Source organism: Salvelinus namaycush, chromosome 6 (assembly GCF_016432855.1).
Source record: "Salvelinus namaycush isolate Seneca chromosome 6, SaNama_1.0, whole genome shotgun sequence".
Lineage (NCBI taxonomy): Eukaryota > Metazoa > Chordata > Actinopteri > Salmoniformes > Salmonidae > Salvelinus > Salvelinus namaycush.
Genome location: NC_052312.1, coordinates 41,743,007 through 41,764,711, shown reverse-complemented (window position 1 = coordinate 41,764,711; position 21,705 = coordinate 41,743,007). Strand labels below are relative to the sequence as shown.

Below are 21,705 nucleotides of genomic sequence, written 5' to 3'. Positions count from 1 at the left end.
GAGTATTCCTACAATATGCCCTTGAATGCCACTTCGGAGAAAGTTGCGTCCCCTTTCCAAACCTTTTAGTTGAAGGTGAGCTTGGTGCATTGAGTGATATGCATAACATCAGCACCATGTCAAGGAAATGTTCATGTAATGCTAAACTACACAAAGTGGCATTCAAGAACAAACACATACCTATTCATACATCTAGAACACCATTAATACACTATAACCAACAGACGGTACACAGACCAACCCCATCGTTGACGAAGCCCTCAACCCAGAGAGAGAGAGCTGGGTCGTATTCATTAGGCCACACCGTAGAAAAATGTTTTGCAACGGATAACAGAAATAGGAGTGTTTGTTATTGGACAACTTCAGGTAGCCCCTCCCCCGTTTCAGTCAGTTTTCTTCCGTTTGGTTCCCAATGAATACGACCCTGGAGTCTATGGTACACAGTGAACATTGAGCCTGGGATGATACAAATGGGTCCGGTGGAGAGAAGGAGGGAGGGAGGGAGAGGGAGATGACGTTTCTAACCTTGAACATGGCGACGATGTGAGTGTGTGGCCTGAAAGCAGACTGGGGGAGATGAAGACATGTGTTAGGACATGATGGACAGCACGAGTGGGAAAGGATGGACTTGGGATGCTGGTTTCTAGTAGACTACCCTTTACCAGGCTACAAACCAGGCGTGCACCCAAACCACCACCATAGTAGCAAAGCTCCTCTAGAGAGATGGTCCACAGAGCTATACTGAACAGTTAGCCATCACCCAAACTGCTCACAAAGCCACAAAGAGCTACCACCCACCACTAGTGAACACGGCACCACTCAGAACGGTAGAGACTATGAAAAGGCTCAGTAGGTAGAGACATGCACTTCCTGTGAGGAAGGAAGTAGGAAAGAGGACAAACGGGAAGTCTGGGTCCGTCCGCTCATTGTGCCTGGCAGCATCTCACAGAGTTAACTACTATTCAAGCATACTTCCAATATCTACCAAGTGGAATCAGCTACATGACCCCAACTTGTAACTCATCAACCCCGGCTCTGAGTGGAAGGTATCAGAGCAAATAGTCACACAAAGATGAATGAACGGATAAATGAACGAGTGAATGAGGAGATAGGGGATTAGTAGTAAGTATGGAATGGTAGAGAGCGAGTAAGACAGAGTCTTCTGCCTTATGAGACCATGCGTGAGTTCATGCCACAAAAAGGGAACAGCGACCCACTTCACCCCGGTGGGCACCGAACAATGACTCAGTGATGTTCTCAGCAAAACCATCAATCGATGCTGATATAACCTTGCTGCAGAACGTCACAGAGACATGAGGAGGCGTAGGGGCCCTGCCTGTAAGGTCATAGTTCAGACTCACATCGAAGGTCATCTCCAGGACGTTCTTGGTGATCTGCCTGACGCCCGAGTCGCCCAGCTCACCCGACACACACACCCACGGGTTGGAGGTCGTCATGGCGTTGCTCAGCTTCTTGATGGGGATGATGACAGCGCGGTACGGGATCACTACAGGGACAAAAAAAATGGTACAGTCCCTCTCAGTGAAACACAGAAAGAATAAATGTATTCATCGTTTTATAGTTAAATATAACAAGGGCAAACTAAATCGGGGAGATTTCAGTGGATTGCACTGCTTTAGAGTAGTAATTAATTTATGAATTTTACTATAAAAAAATTATCCCAGTTTCCCCTAACAGCAGGCAAGGGTTCCAGAGAAAGCTAACCCAGGGCTATTGGTGATGTGTGTGTGTGTGAGAGAGTGTGTAAAAGAGAGAAACTTATCTGGTGCTGCTTCAGTGCAAACTGCTATGTGAATAATGTAATCCTGCTTTCAATCTTTGATTACATGTACATAGCCTCATGATTTATTCAGGTTAACACCGTCTCTGTCATTGATCCAAGTTATAGTCCTATACATCTACATTAACCTCCATGGAAAACCGTGATAGGCCAAGGCAAGCACACCAATTAGGACTCTCCAAAGCCTACCATCCATCCTCTCCACAGTGGCTGAGTGGAAAGGTTTGCTGTGGGTGACTTGTGGTAAGTTGTTTTAGCTAGTGTGCGGACTGATCGAGGTCATGGCACCGGTGAAGTAGAATTAGTCAACCATCTCATGATGTGACTGTGTTCTGTATAGGATGAGGTAAATTAGTGGTTATATTATGGTCATATTGAAGTTGAATTGTGGTTATGTTGAAGTCCTACTCACTGATTGTGGTGAAGACACTGGTGAAACAAAAGTAGTCGACAGTGTTGAGGGAGAGCAGGTGAAACAGGAACTGCTCCTTCTCCTCCTCACAGCGCAGGAAGGCGTAGCGCTTATACAGCTTCCTGGAAACACCACAACACACACTTAATACACATTAACCATGGCTTCGAACCTGTCAATGTGAATAATATTGTGTGTGTGTACAGTTGAAGTTGGAAGTTACACAATAGCCAAATACATTTCAACTCAGTTTTTCACAATTCCTGACATTTAACCCGAGTAAAAATTCCATGTCTTAGGTCAGTTAGGATCACCACTTTATTTTAAGAATGTGAAATGTCAGAATAATAGTAGAGAGAATGATTTATTTCAGCTTTAATTTGTTTCATCACATTCCCAGTGGGTCAGAAGTTTACATACACTCAATTAGTATTAGGTAGCATTGCCTTTAAATTGTTTAACTTGTGTCAAACGTTCCGGGTAGCCTTCCACAAGCTTCCCACAACAAGTTGGGTGAATTTCGGCCCATTCCCCCTGACAGAGCTGGTGTAACTGAGTCAGGTTTGTAGGCCTCCTTGCTCGCACACGCTTTTTCAGTTCTGCCCAAAATTTCTATGGGATTGAGGTCAGGGCTTTGTGATGGCCACTCCAATACCTTGACTTTGTTGTCCTCAAGCCATTTTGTCACAGCTTTGGAAGTATGCTTGGGGTCATTGTACATTTGGAAGATCCATTTGCGACCAAGCTTTAACTTCCTGACTGATGTCTTGAGATGTTGCTTCAATATATCCACATAATTTTGCTTCCTCATGATGCCATCTAGTTTGTGAAGTGCACCAGTCCCTCCTGCAGCAAAGCACCCCCACAACATGATGCTGCCACCCCTGTGCTTCACGGTTGGGATGGTGTTCTTCGGCTTGCAAGCCTCCCCCTTTTCCCTCCAAACATAACGATGGTCATTATGGCCAAACAGTTCTATTTTTGTTTCATCAGACCAGAGGACATTTCTCCAAAAAGTACGATCTTTGTCCCCATGTGCAGTTGCAAACCGTAGTCTGGCTTTTTTAATGGTGGTTTTGGAGCAGTGGCTTCTTCCTTGGTGAGCGGTCGTTCAAGTTATGTCGATATAGGACTCGTTTTACTGTGGATATAGATACTTTTGTACCTGTTTCCTCCAGCATCTTCACATGGTTGATTTGCACTTTTCGCACCAAAGTACGTTCATCTCTAGGAGACAGAACGCGTCTCCTTCCTGAGCAGTATGACGGCTGCGTGGTCCCATGGTGTTTATACTTGCGTACTATTGCTTGTACAGATGAACGTGGTACCTTCAGGCGTTTGGAAATTGCTCCCAAGGATGAATCAGGTCTACAATTTTTTTTCTGAGGTCTTGGCTGAAGCAAGCAAAGAGGCACTGGGTTTGAAGGTAGGTCTTGAAATACATCCACTTGTACACCTCCAATTGACTCAAATTATGTCAATTAGCCATTCAGAAGCTTCTAAAGCCATGACATCATTTTCTGGAATTTTCTAAGCTGTTTCAAAGGCACAGTAAACTTCGTGTATGTAACCTTCTGACCCACTGGAATTGTGATACAGTGAATTATAAGTGAAATATCTGTCTGTAAACAATTGTTGGAAAAATTACTTGTGCCATACACAAAGTAGAAGTCCTAACTGACTTGCCAAAACTATAGTTTGTTAACATGAAATTTGTGGAGTGGTTGAAAAACTAGTTTCAATGACTCCAACCTAAGTGTATGCAAACGTCTGACTTCAACTGTATGTGTGTGTGCGTGCGTACTTGGTTAAGGCTTGGCGGGACAGCAGCTGTTTGAGGTGTTGGGAGAGTAGCTTCTTCTCCAGAGAAAGACGGATCCAGGCCCTCGCTCTGCCCACATCAGTCTTTATCTCCCCCATACTCTGGATGTGTCTGAGAAAGGGAGGGAGGCGTGGAGATGTGAGAGAGAAGGTGAGGAGGTAAGACAAATAACAGCAAATAACAAAACAAATTGTTGACTCACATGGATAAAGTTGTGAGATATTACCATCTACCTATGACACATCGTAATGTACAGGTAATTCATACCTCATATCCTGTATGACGGACGCTCGCAGTGATGGCATCCCTATTGACGACTCAGACTTTCGTCTCTCTGGACCGTTTGACACTGTGGGAGGGAGAAAGAAGCACACACACATCTCAGCTTTGGCAGCGCTCCAATTGAAGATAAATCTATCAAATGCCACTGGAGTGTGAAAGGTCTGTAGATTAATTTGAAAATTGAGTATTTCAGGGGATTATTGGGTATGGATAGTGTGTGACTGAATGGATTGAGGGTAGGAGTGACATGTGTTTTATGTCAATGTCGTATATTAAATGGACCATGTAAGGTGTGTGTGTGTGTGTGTGTGTGTGTGTGTGTGTGTGTGTGTGTGTGTGTGTGTGTGTGTGTGTGTGTGTGTGTGTGTGTGTGTGCATTTATATATGTGTGTGGGGGTGTTCTTACCTGGTGACTCTGCCTGCTGCTGCTGCTCCAGTTTCTCCTCTCTGGCCTGGTAGTGCAGCAGGTGGGACCACAGGGCTGACTTCCCCTACAGGGGTCACAGTCCAGAGGTTAGAGGTCAACCCACACACTTAATAGCCAATACACTCCCTAATACAGGAAACACTGCACTGCCAATATCTAATACATTCACTAATAATACTAGACTATAGATAGAGGATTACCAGTCAATAAGCCTAATGAAATAGGGTCATATGGTTATTACTATAAGACCGGATTAACCAAAGTGTTGGTAGACTGACCTCTGACCTATAGCCAATAACAGGTTCTTCCAAGTAGAGCACTGAGCATGAGGGGGGTTTATATTGTAAACGCAATGTCACCATTACGATAAAACCTGATTAGAGAGAGAGTGTGTGTGCATGTATGTGAGTGTGTGTGTGTGTTTCTGTTCAGTGCATGTGTGTGTATGCATGTGTGTGTGTGTGTCTCTCTACAGACCTGTTTGACTTGTAGGCCGTGGCTCCAGATCCTCTCCAGCAGGTCACAGAGGGAGGCGATGAGAGTGTTCTCCTCCAGACCTGTGATATTGGCCTCCCCATGACCCAGCTCCACCGCCTCCCTGCCCATCTTCTCCACCAACATACGCTTAGTCTGGAAACAGGAGACACAGAAATGTGACCAAGACAACATGACCCCTACACATAGGATACAAACAACTGGTTTGTAGACAGGAACCAATCCCCTCATAACTACACCAAACAACACAAAATTGGACCGATATACATTGGAGACACATAGCAACTGCAACCACAACTTAACCAATACCACATTATATTTCACCTGTACAGACTCACCTTCATGCGACACTCCTTGAGTAGTCCCTCTACAAACTTCCAGTTGGTCTGAGCGATGACGGCAGGTGAGAGGTCAGACAGCTTGGGCTGACGGAGGTTCTTCCCCAGGCTCCGAGCCTCCTGCATGTACTTCTGATGGAAACAGAGATGGAGCAACAATCAGCTCTGTCTGTAAAACTCTACAGTCGTGGCTAAAAGTTTTGAGAATGACACAAATATTAATTTCCACAAAGTTTGCTGCTTCACTGTCTTTAGATATTTTTGTCAGATGTTACTATGGAATACTGAAGTATAATTACAAGCATTTCATAAGTGTCAAAGGTTTTATTGACAATTACATGAAGTTGATGCAAAGAGTCAATATTTGCAGTGTTGACCCTTCTTTTTCAAGACCTCTGCAATCCACCGTGGCATGCTGTCAATTAACTTCTGGGCCACATCCTGACTGATGGCAGCCCATTCTTGCATAATCAATGCTTGGAGTTTGTCAGAATTTGTGGATTTTTGTTTGTCCACCCGCCTCTTGAGGATTGACCACAAGTTCCCAATGGGATTAAGGTCTGGGGAGTTCCCTGGCCATAGACCCAAAATATCGATGTTTTGTTCTCCGAGCCACTTAGTTATCACTTTTGCCTTATGGCAAGTTGCTCCATCATGCTGGAAAAGGCATTGTTCATCACCAAACTGTTCCTGGATGGTTGGGAGAAATTGCTCTCGGAGGATGTGTTGGTACCATTCTTTATTCATGGCTGTGTTCTTAGGCGAAATTGTGAGTGAGGCCACTCCCTTGGCTGAGAAGCAACATGAATGGTCTCAGGATGCTTTACTGTTGGCATGACACAGGACTGATGGTAGCGCTCACCTTGTTTTTTCCAGACAAGCTTTCTTTCGGATGCCCCAAACAATTGGAAAGGGGATTCATCAGAGAATGATGAATGACTTTACCCCAGTCCTCAGCAGTCCAATCCCTGTACCTTTTGCAGAATATCAGTCTGTCCCTGATGTTTTTCCTGGAGAGAAGTGGCTTCTTTGCTGCCCTTCTTGACACCAAGCCATCCTCCAAAAGTCTTTGCCTCACTGTGCGTGCAGATGCACTCACACCTGCCTGCTGCCATTCCTGAGCAAGCTCTGTACTGGTGGTGCCCCGATCCTGCAGCTGAATCAACTTTAGGAGACGGTCATTGCGCTTGCTGGACTTTCTTGTGCGCCGTGAAGCCTTCTTCACAATAATTGATCCGCTCTCCTTGAAGTTCTTGATGATCTGATAAATGGTTGATTTAGGTGCAATCTTACCTGCAGCAATATCCTTGCCTGTGAATCCCTTTTTGTGCAAAGCAATGATGACGGCACGTGTTTTCTTTCAGGTAACCATGGATGACAGAGGACGAACAATGATTCCAAGCACCACCCTCCTTTTGAAGCTTCCAGTCTGTTATTCGAACTCAATCAGCATGACAGAGTGATCTCCAGCCTTGTCCTCGTCAACACTCACACTTGTGTTAACGGGAGAATCATTGACAGCTGGTCCTTTTGTGGCAAGGCTGAAATGCAGTAGAAATGTTTTTGGGGGATTCAGTTCATTTGCATGGCAAAGGGGGACTTTGCAATTCATCTGATCGCTCTTCATAACATTCTGGAGTATATGCAAATTGCCATCATACAAACTGAGGCAGCAGACTTTGTGAAAATGTATATTTGTGTCATTCTCAAAACTTTTGGCCACGACTGTACACCCAATATTAACCATTACAGGTGGATGGAGGGACATTTCTCAGTTGGGTCCAACTGTAAGAGGTTGTGCAAGGGTAGGATTGAGGGCAGACATTGTGGTTTTTGTACAGTCTTGAGTACCTTTTAGCAAACATTGGGATGTAGCGGGGGGTTATGTGCTCATAGAGAAAACAAGACAAAGTAAAAATAACATTTTCTGTTTACTTCTCCACAGAGAGTTGAGGCGCTGAGCCCATTTCAGTGACACACTCTGGTGAGTTCACTCTAGTTGACTTAAATTGGCTTGAATCTGAAATGATTCTGCCATCTTATCTGATTTTGTATCGTTACGATTCAGTAATTCCTTTCTCATCTCTCTCCTCCCCACAGAGATACAGAACTATAAAAGGGTAGGAAGAGGAGAGAGATGAGGGAAAACAAGATCCTCTGCAGAGCCATGACTCACTCTTTCAGTGCTGTCGACTAACTAATGTGACAGGTGCATGAGGGATCTATCAAACAGTCACTGTGTGTGAGTAAGCAGGGATTGTGTGTATGTGTGAAGCAGGACTGGAGTGGAGAAGTGGAGTGGGGGTCATCTTGGGGGTAGGGGTAGAGGTAGTTTTTGGGGGTTAGTGGGAGGGTCTGTGGGGGTTCCGTAACTCCTCCACGTACCAGGCAGCACTCAGAGGCAGACTTTTTTGGTGGTTTGAGAGGCGGGGGAGAAGCCTTGTCCCACTCCCAAAACGCCATGGAGTTCTGCAGGACTAGACACCCCTCTACCTGCTGAGAGGTGGTACAGCCCAACCCCAACGCACAGGACCCACAGAAAAGACAGGAAGGAGAAAAGAAAGGAAAAGAAGCACCATGCACATGAATGCACATGACATTCAAATAATAGAAGGAAAGAAACTAAAAAACAAAGAGAAGTTAAAGAGAAAACAAGCATGACATCAGTTAAGACAAGGACGGACAGGCTTTGAAAACGGAACCAAGCTAAGACGAAAGGAAGAAACTCAAAAGAAATCAAATAAAAAGGAACATAAAGGCATGCTACGGAACAAGAGGAAGAGGAGAGGATGAAGAGGGAGGACGGTGTGTCGTGTCCGTACCTCTTTGAGGTCGTTATCTAGAGTCAGGTGTTCTGTTTGTTGTCTGTGACGGTCTTTCCTGCGCTGAGCCGTAGCGGTACGATTGGACCACCTGCTGACAGACATAACACTGTTACCCGCATAAACATTTATATAGACTCTACTCAACTACATAATACAGATGGAACATTTGTAATAAACACTTGTTAACTTGGACTACATCACCATAACACAACTGTAACGTATATATTACGTTCATATAGCCATTCTATGTTCAAACCGTTACCATTTTTTCCAAGAAACAATGCCCGTCATTGGTTGGCTCTTCGATAATGGCATCATATACTCACTTGTTATTGGTGGGTCCGACTGAGAGCACGTCAGACTGCAGCTTGGGGAAGAAGCCCTGTTCATATTTGCCCTGTCCAATCTTCATATCCAACAGGTGGGGGTGGATGGCTGTGTGGTCGATCTTCATCAGCCGCTGTTCGATGGCCTGGGCTGGGCAGGGAGATCAAATCAAGAGGGGGGATTTGAGCAAGGCCTTCTTTTGGTATAACCACTACTTGAGAATACATTTAGTACAATGCTAGGACTAAACCTTTGAGTTTACTTTGAATGAAAAGAGACACACACACAAGCTGCCACTCTTGTGCTCCTCTAAATAAAGCTTGGCAGGACATCAAAGCATTGTGTTTGTTCAATTCATTACAGGACATGCTGTACTGCGGCCCTTTCATCCTCCCCTCTCCCTCATTATCGATAAACACCCCGCTCTCTTTATCTCACTGCTTGCTCTTTCTTTCTCGGTCTCTCTGTTTGCTCTCCAAACCTACCTCCTTCTCTAACCATTTCCTTTAACGAACACAAGGTAGAGAGAACAGACGCAGTACGACTCAACTCAAACCAACAAGGCATCCGTCAATTAACCTCTGCTCGCGGTGATAAACAGCGCATCTGTTGGCGAGGTAATTCTTTACATGGCTCGTATGAGATATTTTTTTTTGTCTAACAAAACCCTCCGAATGTATCTTCCAATCTCAGTCCTCATTGTTTGTCAGACGGGAGAGAGAGGAGCACCGGAGTGACTGAGGGAAATTAAGTAGAATAGAAGTTTTTTTTGTGTGTATAATTGGGGAACTGCACGCGCCACCACCTCTGAAAGAGCTCCCCCTGAACAATTAGGCCTTTACAGCACTCGCTCCATTAAAATCTGCCATGTCAGACCCTGCCAATTGACTCCACCTATACCTGTACCACTCACGGACGTGAGCACGCACACACACACATAACCTATTCATTGTCTGTGAGAGTGTCTGGTCAGGTCTTTTTTAGTACTCATTTGGCTTGCCCTCGTTAAGTCTCCGCTGCATAGGCAAAAGGAAGTGAGGAAGCCAGACTCAGGACTGACTCAGTGGGGTAGGGGCGGCGGGAGTGTTTTGGGGGAAGCGCTTGTGCGTGCGTGTGTGTGTGTGAGTGAGAGCGCGAGAGAGAGAGAGAGAGAATGAAAGAAAGAGAAATAGAGAGTAGAAGAATTAGCTTTGTGGGGTGAGGCTTTTTTTTGAGACAAAGACAAATGGGCAGAATTAGCCAATGGGAGCACCTGCTGAGTGGAGAGAAATCTGCTGTTTCCAATGAACACATGAAAGAGGTCACATGAAAGAGGTCACATGAAAGAGGTCACATGAAAGAGGTCACATGAGAGGTCAAGAAGGAGAAGAGGACGATGAGATGGAAAGTAATAGGACGGATGTGTAAAGAGATGGATTTAAAAGGAGTCCTTTTAAAATGGAGTCCTGTGTGACCTCTTAAAGCATCGTTGGTATGCCAGCCAGGCAGACAGACTGATAGAGGCAGCAGTCATCCACAGCATGCTGATCAGACAGACGGCTCAGGAGAGCACATTCTAATTCAAGTCCAAACTTTCAATTAGTCCCTCTCCTTATTTCTCTGTTACCTCCCAAAGACTCATTTTAAACGACTTTAGATTTGTCCTTCAATTCCACCTGTCCCTCTCTGTCGATCTCTCTCGCGCCCACACACACATCACCCCCCCCCCCCTCTCCCGGCTCTCTTCAGACTCACCCGACTCCTTGAGGATGGTGCACCTCTGGTAGTTGGAGGACCGCAGACTTGGGGCTCGAACATTGTATAGACGAGCTTTATCGATGCGTCCGTCGAAGACGCGGAGCAGCGGCTCCTTCTCCTCCCATTGGGACATGATCTTGTTGTCGATGAAGGTGGCGAACATCTGGGTCTCGATGAAGTGGGACAGGAAGGGCAGGTAAGGCTCCGGCTGGTCAGATAGGAAGGATGCCTGGAGAGAGGGGAGATCTGTTAGTACAGACACAGATACATTAACATGCATGCACTTGCAGGGAAAGATATGAAGACAAATACTAGTAGGTAGGGAAAGCAACAAATGTAATTACAAAATGATATAGGTGCACACAGGGATGGAGAGAAACTACAACATACATTTACAAAATACCATAAAGATCAGTGTATCAAAATAAACGACAAAATACTTGTCTTGTGAAGTATTTAATTTAGAAATACATTATCTTACTATAACTGTGTTATGTTGTTGTTTATCTCCCTTAGTGGAATGCACTGACTATAAGTCACTCCGGATAAGAGTGTCTGCTAAATGACCAAAATGTAAAAATGAACCAAAATGAACTGCAAAGCACACTGGGTATATTTATTGACCTTGCTTCGGGGCGGAGATCCTTAAAATACTACTCAGCATGCTTTTTAATTGTTCATTTTTTCATACACATTTATATTTAGTTCATTTAGAAGGCGCGCTTATCACACCATCGTGACATCAAAGGGGGCCACAAAATCGTGAACAGCTATAAAAAAAAGTATAGAAAAGTATTTTGTACTTTGAAAATACAAATTACAGCTCTCGGAGTATCTTGTTACAAAATATAGTGCCTTCAGAAAGTATTCAGACTGTTAGGTTACAGCCTTATTCTAAAATGTATTAAATAATTCAGTCTACACACAATACCCCATAATGACAAAGTAAAAACAGGTTTTTAGACATTTTTGCTAATATATATATTTTAACTGAAATATGACATTTACTTAAGTATTCAGACACTTTACTCAGTACTTTGTTAGAGCACCTTTGGCAGAGACAACAGCCTTGAGTATTCTTGGGTATGACGCTACAAGCTTGTCACATCTGTATTTGGGGGTTTCTCCCATTCTTCTCTGCAGATCCTCTCAAGCTCTGTCAGGTTGGATGGGGAGTGTCGCTGGACAGCTATTTTCAGGTCTCAACAGGAATGTTCGATCATGTTCAAGTCCGGGCTCTGGCTGGGCCACTCAAGGACATTCAGAGACTTGTCCTGAAGCCACTCCTGCGTTGTCTTGGCTGTGTGCTTAGGGTCATTGTTCTGTTGGAAGGTGACCCTTCACCCCAGTCTGAGGTCCTGAGCACTCTGGAGCAGGTTTTCATCAAGGATCTCTGTACTTTGCTGCGTTCATCTTTGCCTCGATCCTGACTAGTCTCCCAGTCCCTGCCGCTGAAAAGAAATCCCCACAGCATGATGCTGCCACCACCATGCTTCACACTAGGTATGGTGCCAGGTTTCCTCCAGATGTGACGCTTGGCATTCAGGCCAAAGAGTTCAAAAACTCAAAGCGGGATGACGTGCCTTTTACTGAGGAGTGGCTTCCGTCTGGCCACTCTACCATAAAGGCCTGATTGTTGGAGTGCTGCAAAGATGATTGTCCTTCTGGAAGGTTTTCCCATCTCCACAGAGGAACTCTAGAGCTCTGTCAGAGTGACCATCGGGTTCTTGGTCACCTCCCTGACCAAGGCCCTTCTCCCCTGATTGCTCAGTTTGGCTGGACGGCCAGCTCTAGGAAGAGTCTTGGTGGTTCCAAACTTCTTCCATTTAAGTATGATGAGGCCACTTTGTTCTTGGGGATTTTCAATGCTGCAGAATTGTTGTAGTACCCTTCCCCAGATCTGTGCTTCGACACAATCCTGTCTCGGAGCTCTACGGACATTTCTTCGACCTCGTGGCTTGGTTTTTGCTCTGACATGCATTGTCAACGGTCAGACCTTATATAGAAAGGTGGGTGCCTTTCAAAATCATTTCCAATCAATTTAATTTACCACATGTGAACTCCAATCAAGTTGTATAAACATCTCAAGGATGATCAATTTTGAGTCTCTAAGCAAAGGGTCTGAATACTTATGTAAATAAGGTATCTGTTTTTCATGTTTAATGCATTTGCTAAAATTTCTAAAAAAACTTTTTTTCGCATTATCATTACGGGTTATTGTGTGTAGATTGCTGAGGATTTGTATTTATTTCATCCATTATAGAATAAGGCTGTAACGTAACAAAATGGAAAAAGTCAAGGGGTCTGAATACTTTCCGGAGGCTCTGTACATCGGAGTGTAGTTCAGCCCAGTGCAACACAAATAACTAGATACTCAGAAGTAATTGAAATACATATTTCAAATACAAATAACAGAAATACTGCCCAACTCTGGGTGCAGAGCACGTAGCATAAACACACAGCAACCAACTCTGTTTTCTGTCTGTTTGCTGATATGAATGCATTTCCCCAGTGATTTCATAAATGCAAACATTGTTATTGCCAATACCGCGTCTTAACAGCTCCGGCTGTGTTCGTCTTACTTATTTATCAAATGGAATATTTTCATAGTGGATGGGTTTCGGGAAAGAATTTAATCCAGCATCTCACAAACATGGTAATGCCCCAGTGGACTTCTACTACCACACAACACAGGCCTCAATAAACAGGCCGTTACATCAAGGTAAACAGTGTGTGTGTACATGTCTCTGTGTGTCAGCCCATCACCTTATCAAAGTTGTGCATCTGCTCTCGGTTGGTGAGCCAGGACTCCAGGTCCGGAGCGCTTTGGATGACGAAGGCCTCATAGTCCGCGAACATCGTGGTAAACCTGCTAGCGAACACCTCCCTCAGCTGTACATTCAGCTTAGCGTTCCTCAGCTCCTCCTCTTCGACTGCCGTCCTCCCCCCCTGGGCCTCTCCCTCACCCCCTATCCCCCTCAGGGCTTCCACACGGACCCCCGTTCTCTTAGCCAGAGCCTGGAGTCTTTCCAGAGTAGCGTTCCCTTGGAGAAGCTCCAACACAGCTAACTGCTCCCCTCCTAGGTTCCCATTCCTCCCATCGTCCTCTAGCTCCCTCAGGGCCTGTTGGCTCTTCAGACCAGGATGACGGGTAGAGACGGACCCAGGGGTGGTGGTGGTGGAGGAGGTGGGGACAGAGGTTGGAGGAGCGCCCCCCACTGGGGATATGCCGTAGCGGAGGAGGACTTCACTGAGCTCCTGGATGAACTCTGGTTTGTTAGGGAACTGGGGGAAGTCCTCAGGCAGCTCGATGCAGTGGTTGTCAATGTCCACGAAGCACAGGTTAGCCTGTTAGGAGAGAGGGAGGTTTGGAATAAGATGAAAGATTATACAACAATTATAACATAGCTATTGCTCAATGAATAGAAACTCAGAGAGGGGTGTGTTGGTGTACTGGACTGGACATGCACAGATTGAGTATTGGGTAACTGGGTCAGTATGTGATTGACACGATAAAAGAGATTAATGTCAGTAATAAATCCAAATCTGATATAATTGAGTTACTGTGACAAACCACCAGCATTACGACAAAAACCCTATGCTCAAGGGTAGTGTGCCAGACCACACAGAAACAAATACACACGCTTGCACACCAATCACAACCACAATTCACATAAAATCACACAATCACACATACAAATTCAAACACACCTATCATCCCTCGTGTCTTACTCTAACAGACACTTACAAAGCAACACACGCACACACTCAAAAAACAACCGTAATGGCAGCTTACAGTGGTAGAAATGGGCTTACAGCCTTCTCTCCCCAAGCCCCAGTCTAATGTATTACACTGCCACTCCAGCTCGTGCGTGTGTGTGCGTGTGTGTGAGTGTGAGTGCGTGTGTGACACGTGCACACACTTATAGTGTATACTTCCAGGCTCTACTGTCCCTGTGGAAGGATGACTAGGAGATACTGTACACCTGAATACATGACATTAGCATTTACTGTCTGGCACCTGAAACGCTGGGTTTACTACCAATTGACTATAGTTTAATAACAGCATTTGCTAGGCTCCAGATGTGAATTTCAAAACTCAACATTTTCTTCTCCATGTATTTCTGGGTCCAGGTTTGACTCATGTGCATGGCTCTGTGAGGGCTGCATCAGCTGTCTGTGCACAGATCTGACCTGATGTGGATTGGCCTAACGGAGGTTTATTTAGGTAGCGGAGAAGACTGCAGGCCATCCGCCTGATTTAGGAGCTGCGGAAAAAGGAGCATGCACCCCGCTGGGTGATTGTACAGGCACACAATGTTTGGCCTAGTTTCGGTTAAAAGCCATTGGTTCCTCTTTTGCATTAAAAAGAAAGGATGGAGGATCAAGAGGGACAAAATTACATGAAACTGTTGGTATTCATGAGTGTGTGCATGTGCATGTACTTGTTTGGTATTTTCTATGCAAACATGACTAATATGGTTAGGAGACAAATTATTGTTCTGCCATTTGAAATGGAAATTAGATTAATTCTTTCTACAGAGCCAGGGCTTAAAAAGGCAAGTCTTTCATTCATTCATTCACATCCTCTCTCTATGGTCTTTCCGTTTGCTTTCAGCCCTTCTTTCATCCCTCCATTTCTAGGTCATCCTTCCTCACTTCAAAGAATCAATCAGAAAATAGAGATATTGCTAAATTAAAACATTTGGGCACCGTGTGATCTTTAGGGGAGGATCCGGAGGAACACAGAGGGGCAGAAAATTGGATTGTGAGGAGGAGGCAGGAGCAGCACCAGGGAACGCCGTCGGATGCTGCACTGACTCGGATAATTACCATGCATACGGAATGGGCCAGATTAATGAGCGGTGGGAGTGAGAGGGAGGGAGAGCCCTGAAGCTGGGAATCTCTTTGGGACGTTCCAGACCATTAGGAGTCTCATCTCGTCACCACACACATGCTGTGCACCGAGAGTTCCATCGCTTTCACTGTCTGAGGAGGAGGCCATTCAAGCTGGGAGGAGGGAGGAGGGAGGAGGGAGAGGGTATAGACACACACTATCCCAAAATCCACTAAGCCGTTCCAGAGAAATATCCGTTTGAGTTCCTTCCACACAGGAGTAATAGGGGTCTATGCAAACACACTGGCCTGTGAGTGACAAAACCAATAGAAGTATCTCAGAGAGGTTTAAGTGCTCTCCAACAAACTAAAATTAACTTCCAATAGACATTCCTCCACAATAAGAGTCTGAAAGCTGCATTTTTCCACTTCCCGCTCAGTCTGAATAGGAGCCAGGTAGTCTGCCTGTGTGCGTGGGAGGCTCATTGTGCAGAGTCAGGGTTGGATGGCCTTGGACAGTGTGCATTCAGCAACAATGAGCCCTTACTGTAACTGCCTATTGTATGGAGACACACACTTACAAATAAAAAACAGACCCATTCACAGTCGCACACACAGTAGTCCATACCTCCTGTGGCAGCTCTAGTTTGGAGCGGTCGGTGCCCTCCTTGGACTGCAGGCCCATGAGGTAGGGCACGGGGGCATCCAGGAAGTGTAGCAGTGACGCGGGTAGGATGGGCACGTAGACATGCTGCCACTGGAACGGGAAGAGCAGGGTGGTGATGCCCTCCGCAACTGTCATCAACCGCTGGTAGTCTGGAGAGAGGTAGGGTGAGGGAAGGAGGGGGGGTAAGTTGGGAGGGGGAGAGGTGGTTGAGAAGGAGGGGTGGAGTGAGTGATTGGAAAGGTGGTGGGAAGCGGGGGGGGGGGGGGGGTAATAAAATAATAAAAGGGAGATGTTAGAAAGAAGACGAAGCAGAGAATAACTTTAAATCAACCAATCAAAATTGAATCTGGGGGCAATACGGGGGGGAATTCTGTTTTGATGGATTCAATTTAAATCACCATTCTCTGTGTGTGTGTGTGGGTTCATGCGTGTGTGTGTTTGCCTGCAGTGTCTCCTGTTCCTGATTAAAGATTAGGACCAGTGATCTCAGCCTGGCTTTGGTATTGAGTTCCAAGAGTTCCATCATCAGATACGAATAAAATGATCAGGCCATAAGCCTGACTGACCTCCATAATAAAACAGCAGCACGCTCCACCAATTTATCCACTCAACCCCTCTCCCTCTACCCTTTCCTCCATCCCTCACTCGCTTTCACTCTCACCGCTGCTCAGGCACAGAGGTTCTGTGTACTTTCATTCAAAATGCGTTACACTTTTCAAGGTCGACAAAGCATTAAAACAAAGACCTAGCCAATTTACATTCTACAAGAGAACTACCATTTTTATATTGAGTGTGTCTGAGAGTCTGTGTGCATCTACCTTTCCTCAAAGTCCGTCTGCAAGTGACCACCTTGCCACTCAGATATAAACACACACAGACCATCGCATGCGTATCACACACACAGATGGACGCTCTCCTACAGACACATGGACAGACACTCTAATTTGCCCTCTCTCGATTCCCAAATCGCCCCCCCCCCCCCAACACAGGTGCATTGAACATTACACTGCACACACAATATATTCCAATACAGAGCATGGATCCAGACTGGCGACATCTTCTCTCTGTTCCTGAGACCAATGGTCGGTTACTGTGTATTAGACAGAGTAGCTGTAAGGATCCAGATGCTCTTTCAGAGAGCCGAAAACAGCTCCACTTTAGCATCTCCTCCTCTCTGTCTCATGTGCGACTAATCATACTAATAACACGCTAACACTAATGCTGTGCAGAGAGCCCACCAGACCTGGCCATTAATCAGTGTGTGTGTGTGTGTGCACGCGCACACTGCAGGAGCACCTGTGTCCATTAGCCACTGTCGGCGCCTCGAATTCTCAATTTTGAGGCCTGGCTTCAAACAAGTCATTAGGAACAGGACAGGGCTGCTTGCAGGTGCAACTGTAATGGACGTCATACATCTCACACTGAAGAGGGGCATAACTTACCCCACCTGCCATCCTGCCTCCCGTGGAGATGACTCGTAATAATGGAGCGAAGGAGGGGGGCCCGGTGTGAAAAGGTGTATGTGTGGGGGGAGGGGCATCTGTAGCGGCTCCTACTTATAGGATATTTATGAGAAAACTAAAAGACGCACGCGATAGATAGGAGTGACAATACCCTGATAAAAGACTTGCCCCACAGGACACGCAGAGAATGGAACGAGAGTCCTTTAGAGACACTGTGAAGGCGTGGTTTGAGAATCACAGTAACGCACTATACGATTGGATCCCAGATAAGAAAAGGGAGACAAGAGAAATGAGATGAAGACCAACACACAGAGAAAGTGTGGTAGCGAAAGAGCGAGACGGAGCGAGAAAGAGTGGGAGAAACCGAGAGAAAGACAGAACTAAAAAGAGAGTGTGAGAGTAAACTTGCTAGCTCAGCTGTGGTGCACTGCACACCCACACACTCATACAATAACACACTGACCGTACACAAGCCAAACCCCTCACACTGCAATACTCAACTATGTATGAGGGGAAACCTAGAAGAGCTGCAGAAAACTTGGGACTTTTACATGACTTTACTAAAGCAATGCATACAATAAAAGGAAACTACACAGTACACTAACACCCATGTATTTGTATAGCATAAATGCACCAATCTGCCCTTCGGCTTCTAGTCTACCAAAGAAATGCTGGCAATCCTTTTACCGGTAACTACTTCAAAGTGCTGCCAACAACCAAGGGGTCAATTGCTTGAACATGCCTTTTTGGCATTCCCTGTGGGAAACCAGTCTCTCTCTGAAACAATTAGAACCACAACAAGGGATATAAGAGCACAAAAAATGAGGCTAACCCAGTTTATTACCAAATACACTCTCACAAGCCGCTGCGTGCCGAGGGTTTTAACTTGACACAGCCTGCTCTGTGACGCAGAGACCCGAAAGAGTGACTCTTATTAAAAGGATGATTCATGGTACTTTACTCATGTCTCAGCAACTCTATCCCCGCTTTCCTTCCCCTCTCATTCGCGGTTATGATCGTATTATGTGACGATAAGTGTATCCCCTTATTCAATATGATTACACTGCGTCTCGACAGACTTCATTAACACGTAGGCCGTGCTGATTTGACACCAGCTCTTCCTAATTTAATATTCAACCCGTCACAGATGTCAGACTCCAGTTTTCCCCAACACGAAAAACATCAAAGCACCCTGTAAAAGCGCATAGGGGGTGAGGGGGGGAAATAAGAGTGACCAAAACTGAATAATATTTTTCTCTCGTCCGATGTTGACCTCAGCTGAACTACGGTGGGAGGTGATTTCAGGCAGAGATGATGCGAGAGCATTCAACTCTATTTTACAGGGCCAGTCAACTTTCACAAGACCCTCCAATACTGCTTTCCAATGGAAGGTTACGTGTAAAATATTGTATAGTATTGCTTGATAAATAGGGGAATGCATTGCATTGTCAACATCTGCAAACGTCCAATATAGATACAGTTGATCACAATGCTGCTGGGGCCAAGTGGAAAATGCGAACGGAAGAGACAAAGATCGGCATCTGTGTTTCAAGGCTGAACATATGACACGAGGCAAGTCATAGTGAAACTGTCAGTCATTGGGACTGGTCCCTATCAGACACAGTCTCAGAAGGGAAGAGACAAGCCAACAATGATAAACAACAGAAACCAGGTGCACTCCCAGCACAGAGAGAGGGGAGAAGGAGACATGGTGTAAAGTCCCCTCATTTTCATACGAACAGTATGTTTTTGATCAACCACCTTATTGTGCGCTGACTTGACTAAGTCTCTCTGGATGAATGCAGGGATTTTTCTGCTATTGAAATCCTTGGGCGGGCCGCCTAAGCGTTTTTTCTGGTCGCCTAATTATCAGGATGGATAAGCGCTTTCAGTGTCAACTTAATCGACTAAAACCCAGATATAACGAATGTAGAGAAGATAACGGACCTGTATATGTATTTATTTATTATATAATCTGAGAACTAACACTCGCCAAAATAAAAGTCAGGGAGAATTGAAAGATCCCCAAAGAATGATTTTAGCAGTATACATTTTATTATTATGTTTGAGCAAAAGAACACAGCATTAGCCATCGCAAAATGCATAGAATTGCACGAAATTTGTTTTAAAACTGCAACCTTTTCTCTTAACTGCATGTCAACTTGTTTAGAATTGCAGGATTTTATTTTATTTTATTATTACAAAAAATGGTTAGCTCCATGGAGAAATGTGTAGACGTAGGAATGTAGGAAATTTGCTTCAAAATGCCAAAGTCTCTACACTGCCAAGACGGGGCCTCAAAAATTCGCTTTAAAACTGCGCCCCTGCCACACCCACCACCTAAACCCATTTTTGATCAAGAAGAAGACCCTAGAATGACTAAAATATAAAATAGTGATTAATCATATTATTAATTACATCTCAGACCCATGCCCTCCATTGAGCTGCAGGATTGGACTAAACGCCTCCCTGCCACTTCCTTCCCGTGTCTCGGCCAATGAGTGCAGGTTCCGTCTGTCATGATTTCATTGGTTGTTGACGGATCATATAAGACAAGGAGGACATATGGCCAACCTTGTCACATTAACACACATGCTGCATCCCAAATGGCACCCTATTCTATATATTGTGCACTACTTTTGACCAGAGCCCAATGTGCCCTGGTCAAAGGTAGTCAACAATATAGGGAATAGGGTGCATTGGGACCCATCCACAGAACATGTTACAGATGTAGTTTCCGTGCATCAACCCTTCCATGAAAGCGCCTCCAGGCAAATCAAGCACATTGTTTTTATTAAAGAGGAATTAGAATGCCTTTTAGCAGCCGTGACGCAGGGTAGGAGCTAAATGGGATGCCGTCCAACGCTTCCCGGTGAAAAATGAGGAACATTAAAACGTTACTGGAATGTTTTTTCATTCGGAATGAGAGGTGAATCATTCGGTTTCAGGAGCGATTTCCGTCTGACAGTTGGTTTAATAAATTAAACATGGGAGATCATTTCTCATCAAAGGATAGAGGACAGATGAGTGGGGATGGATGGGAGCGGAGGGGTGGATGAGAGGAGTGGTAGGAGGGAGGCCCGTCTCTGTCGTTTTCTCTCAAGCAGACAGAAATGGCATGGTGCTAGTAAAAGTGGAGTCCCTTTGTTTGACTGCCATCAACTCAACTAATGAACTCCCATGCATTACAGATAATTACATTACAGACATTAAACTCCATCAACTCTAAAACAAATCAAGAGCCACTTAATGGGAAGTCACAACCCATTAATTCATTAGACAAGACTACTTTCCATTACAAAGGACGCCAATGGACCAGAACCACCCAATCAAACATTCAACAGACAAGAAGCTCTCTCAATGTCTCTTTCTCTGCAACAGTCTTCAGCCAATCAGATAATGGTATCCTGTAGTTTAGTCTACTGTATTCTACAGTGAAGTCTATGGCAGATACAGTCAGTCTTGGCCTGACGTTTACTACTTACTGTCTACGCTGTTTGTCCTTTGACTGACCATGCTTCCTAATCCCAGCCACTACCCTGCTGCTGTCCAGTCCGTCAACCCGCAGAGCTCCAGTCCCAGGGAGAGGAATAGCTCTCTACCACACCCAGATTACAGTAGTCTAATCCTAAACTCATTTGGGCCAGGGAGTCAGGGACCACAGATTACACCCCAGTAATGACACAGCCAGTCATGTTCCATTGGCTCTAGCTGAGGGGATGTGTTGAGGAATAGGGAGGAATGACTTATCCGAACCATCCCCCAACCTGGTATCTGTCATCACCATACCACCTGGCTGTAGAAGCAACCCCCACTCAACAACCTGCTGCCAAGGAATGTAGAGGCAGAGAGGAGTGTGTGTGTGTGCATGTATAATAAGCATCCCTTACCCTGTGAGTAGAGCAGAATCTGCATCTCCAGCAGGGTACAGTTGAAGAGCTGCACCAGGTTCTCTACCCCCAGCAGAGTGAAGGTCTGGCCCAGAGGGAAGTCAGCCAGAGGCAGCTCCCCAGGCCCAGGACGCTGACACACGATGGGCTCGTACACCCCGTGGAACTTCAGTGAGCGCCCCGGAGGGGGCAGGGGCACCTCGTACAGGATGTTGTGCACGTAGCTCTCTAGGGGGAGGGGCGGGGGCGAGGCGGCCGTGACGGCCCGGTGCATCTGTGACAGGAAACGGCGGCAGCCGTGCATGAAGGGCATGGGCGTGATCAGACACAACGCCTTGGAGACGTAGAGGGTGTCCCGCGACGCGTCGTAGCCGCCGCACGCC

General features: G+C 45.6%; 1 protein-coding gene across 7 annotated transcripts in view; it reads right to left on the bottom strand.

Annotated features, from left to right (window-relative positions):
• The window catches only part of LOC120050033 (DENN domain-containing protein 5B-like), an 85,168-nt gene that overhangs the window by 4,571 nt on the left and 58,892 nt on the right, over positions 1-21,705 (bottom strand). For 2 of the 7 annotated variants that reach the window (XM_038996630.1, XM_038996635.1), the window contains 14 exons: positions 21,323-21,705; positions 15,931-16,118; positions 13,233-13,814; positions 10,464-10,695; positions 8,729-8,879; positions 8,400-8,493; positions 5,578-5,709; positions 5,222-5,374; positions 4,724-4,808; positions 4,303-4,384; positions 4,018-4,146; positions 2,214-2,335; positions 1,362-1,507; positions 526-567 (listed from right to left, as the gene is read on the bottom strand). The exon at positions 21,323-21,705 is cut by the window's right edge and continues 296 nt beyond it. In XM_038996630.1, coding sequence (XP_038852558.1) covers positions 526-567; positions 1,362-1,507; positions 2,214-2,335; positions 4,018-4,146; positions 4,303-4,384; positions 4,724-4,808; positions 5,222-5,374; positions 5,578-5,709; positions 8,400-8,493; positions 8,729-8,879; positions 10,464-10,695; positions 13,233-13,814; positions 15,931-16,118; positions 21,323-21,705 — 2,521 coding nt within the window. The remainder of the gene's footprint in view (positions 1-525; positions 568-1,361; positions 1,508-2,213; positions 2,336-4,017; positions 4,147-4,302; positions 4,385-4,723; positions 4,809-5,221; positions 5,375-5,577; positions 5,710-8,399; positions 8,494-8,728; positions 8,880-10,463; positions 10,696-13,232; positions 13,815-15,930; positions 16,119-21,322) is intronic. The other 5 variants (XM_038996632.1, XM_038996636.1, XM_038996633.1 and 2 more) reach the window with 3 other exon arrangements.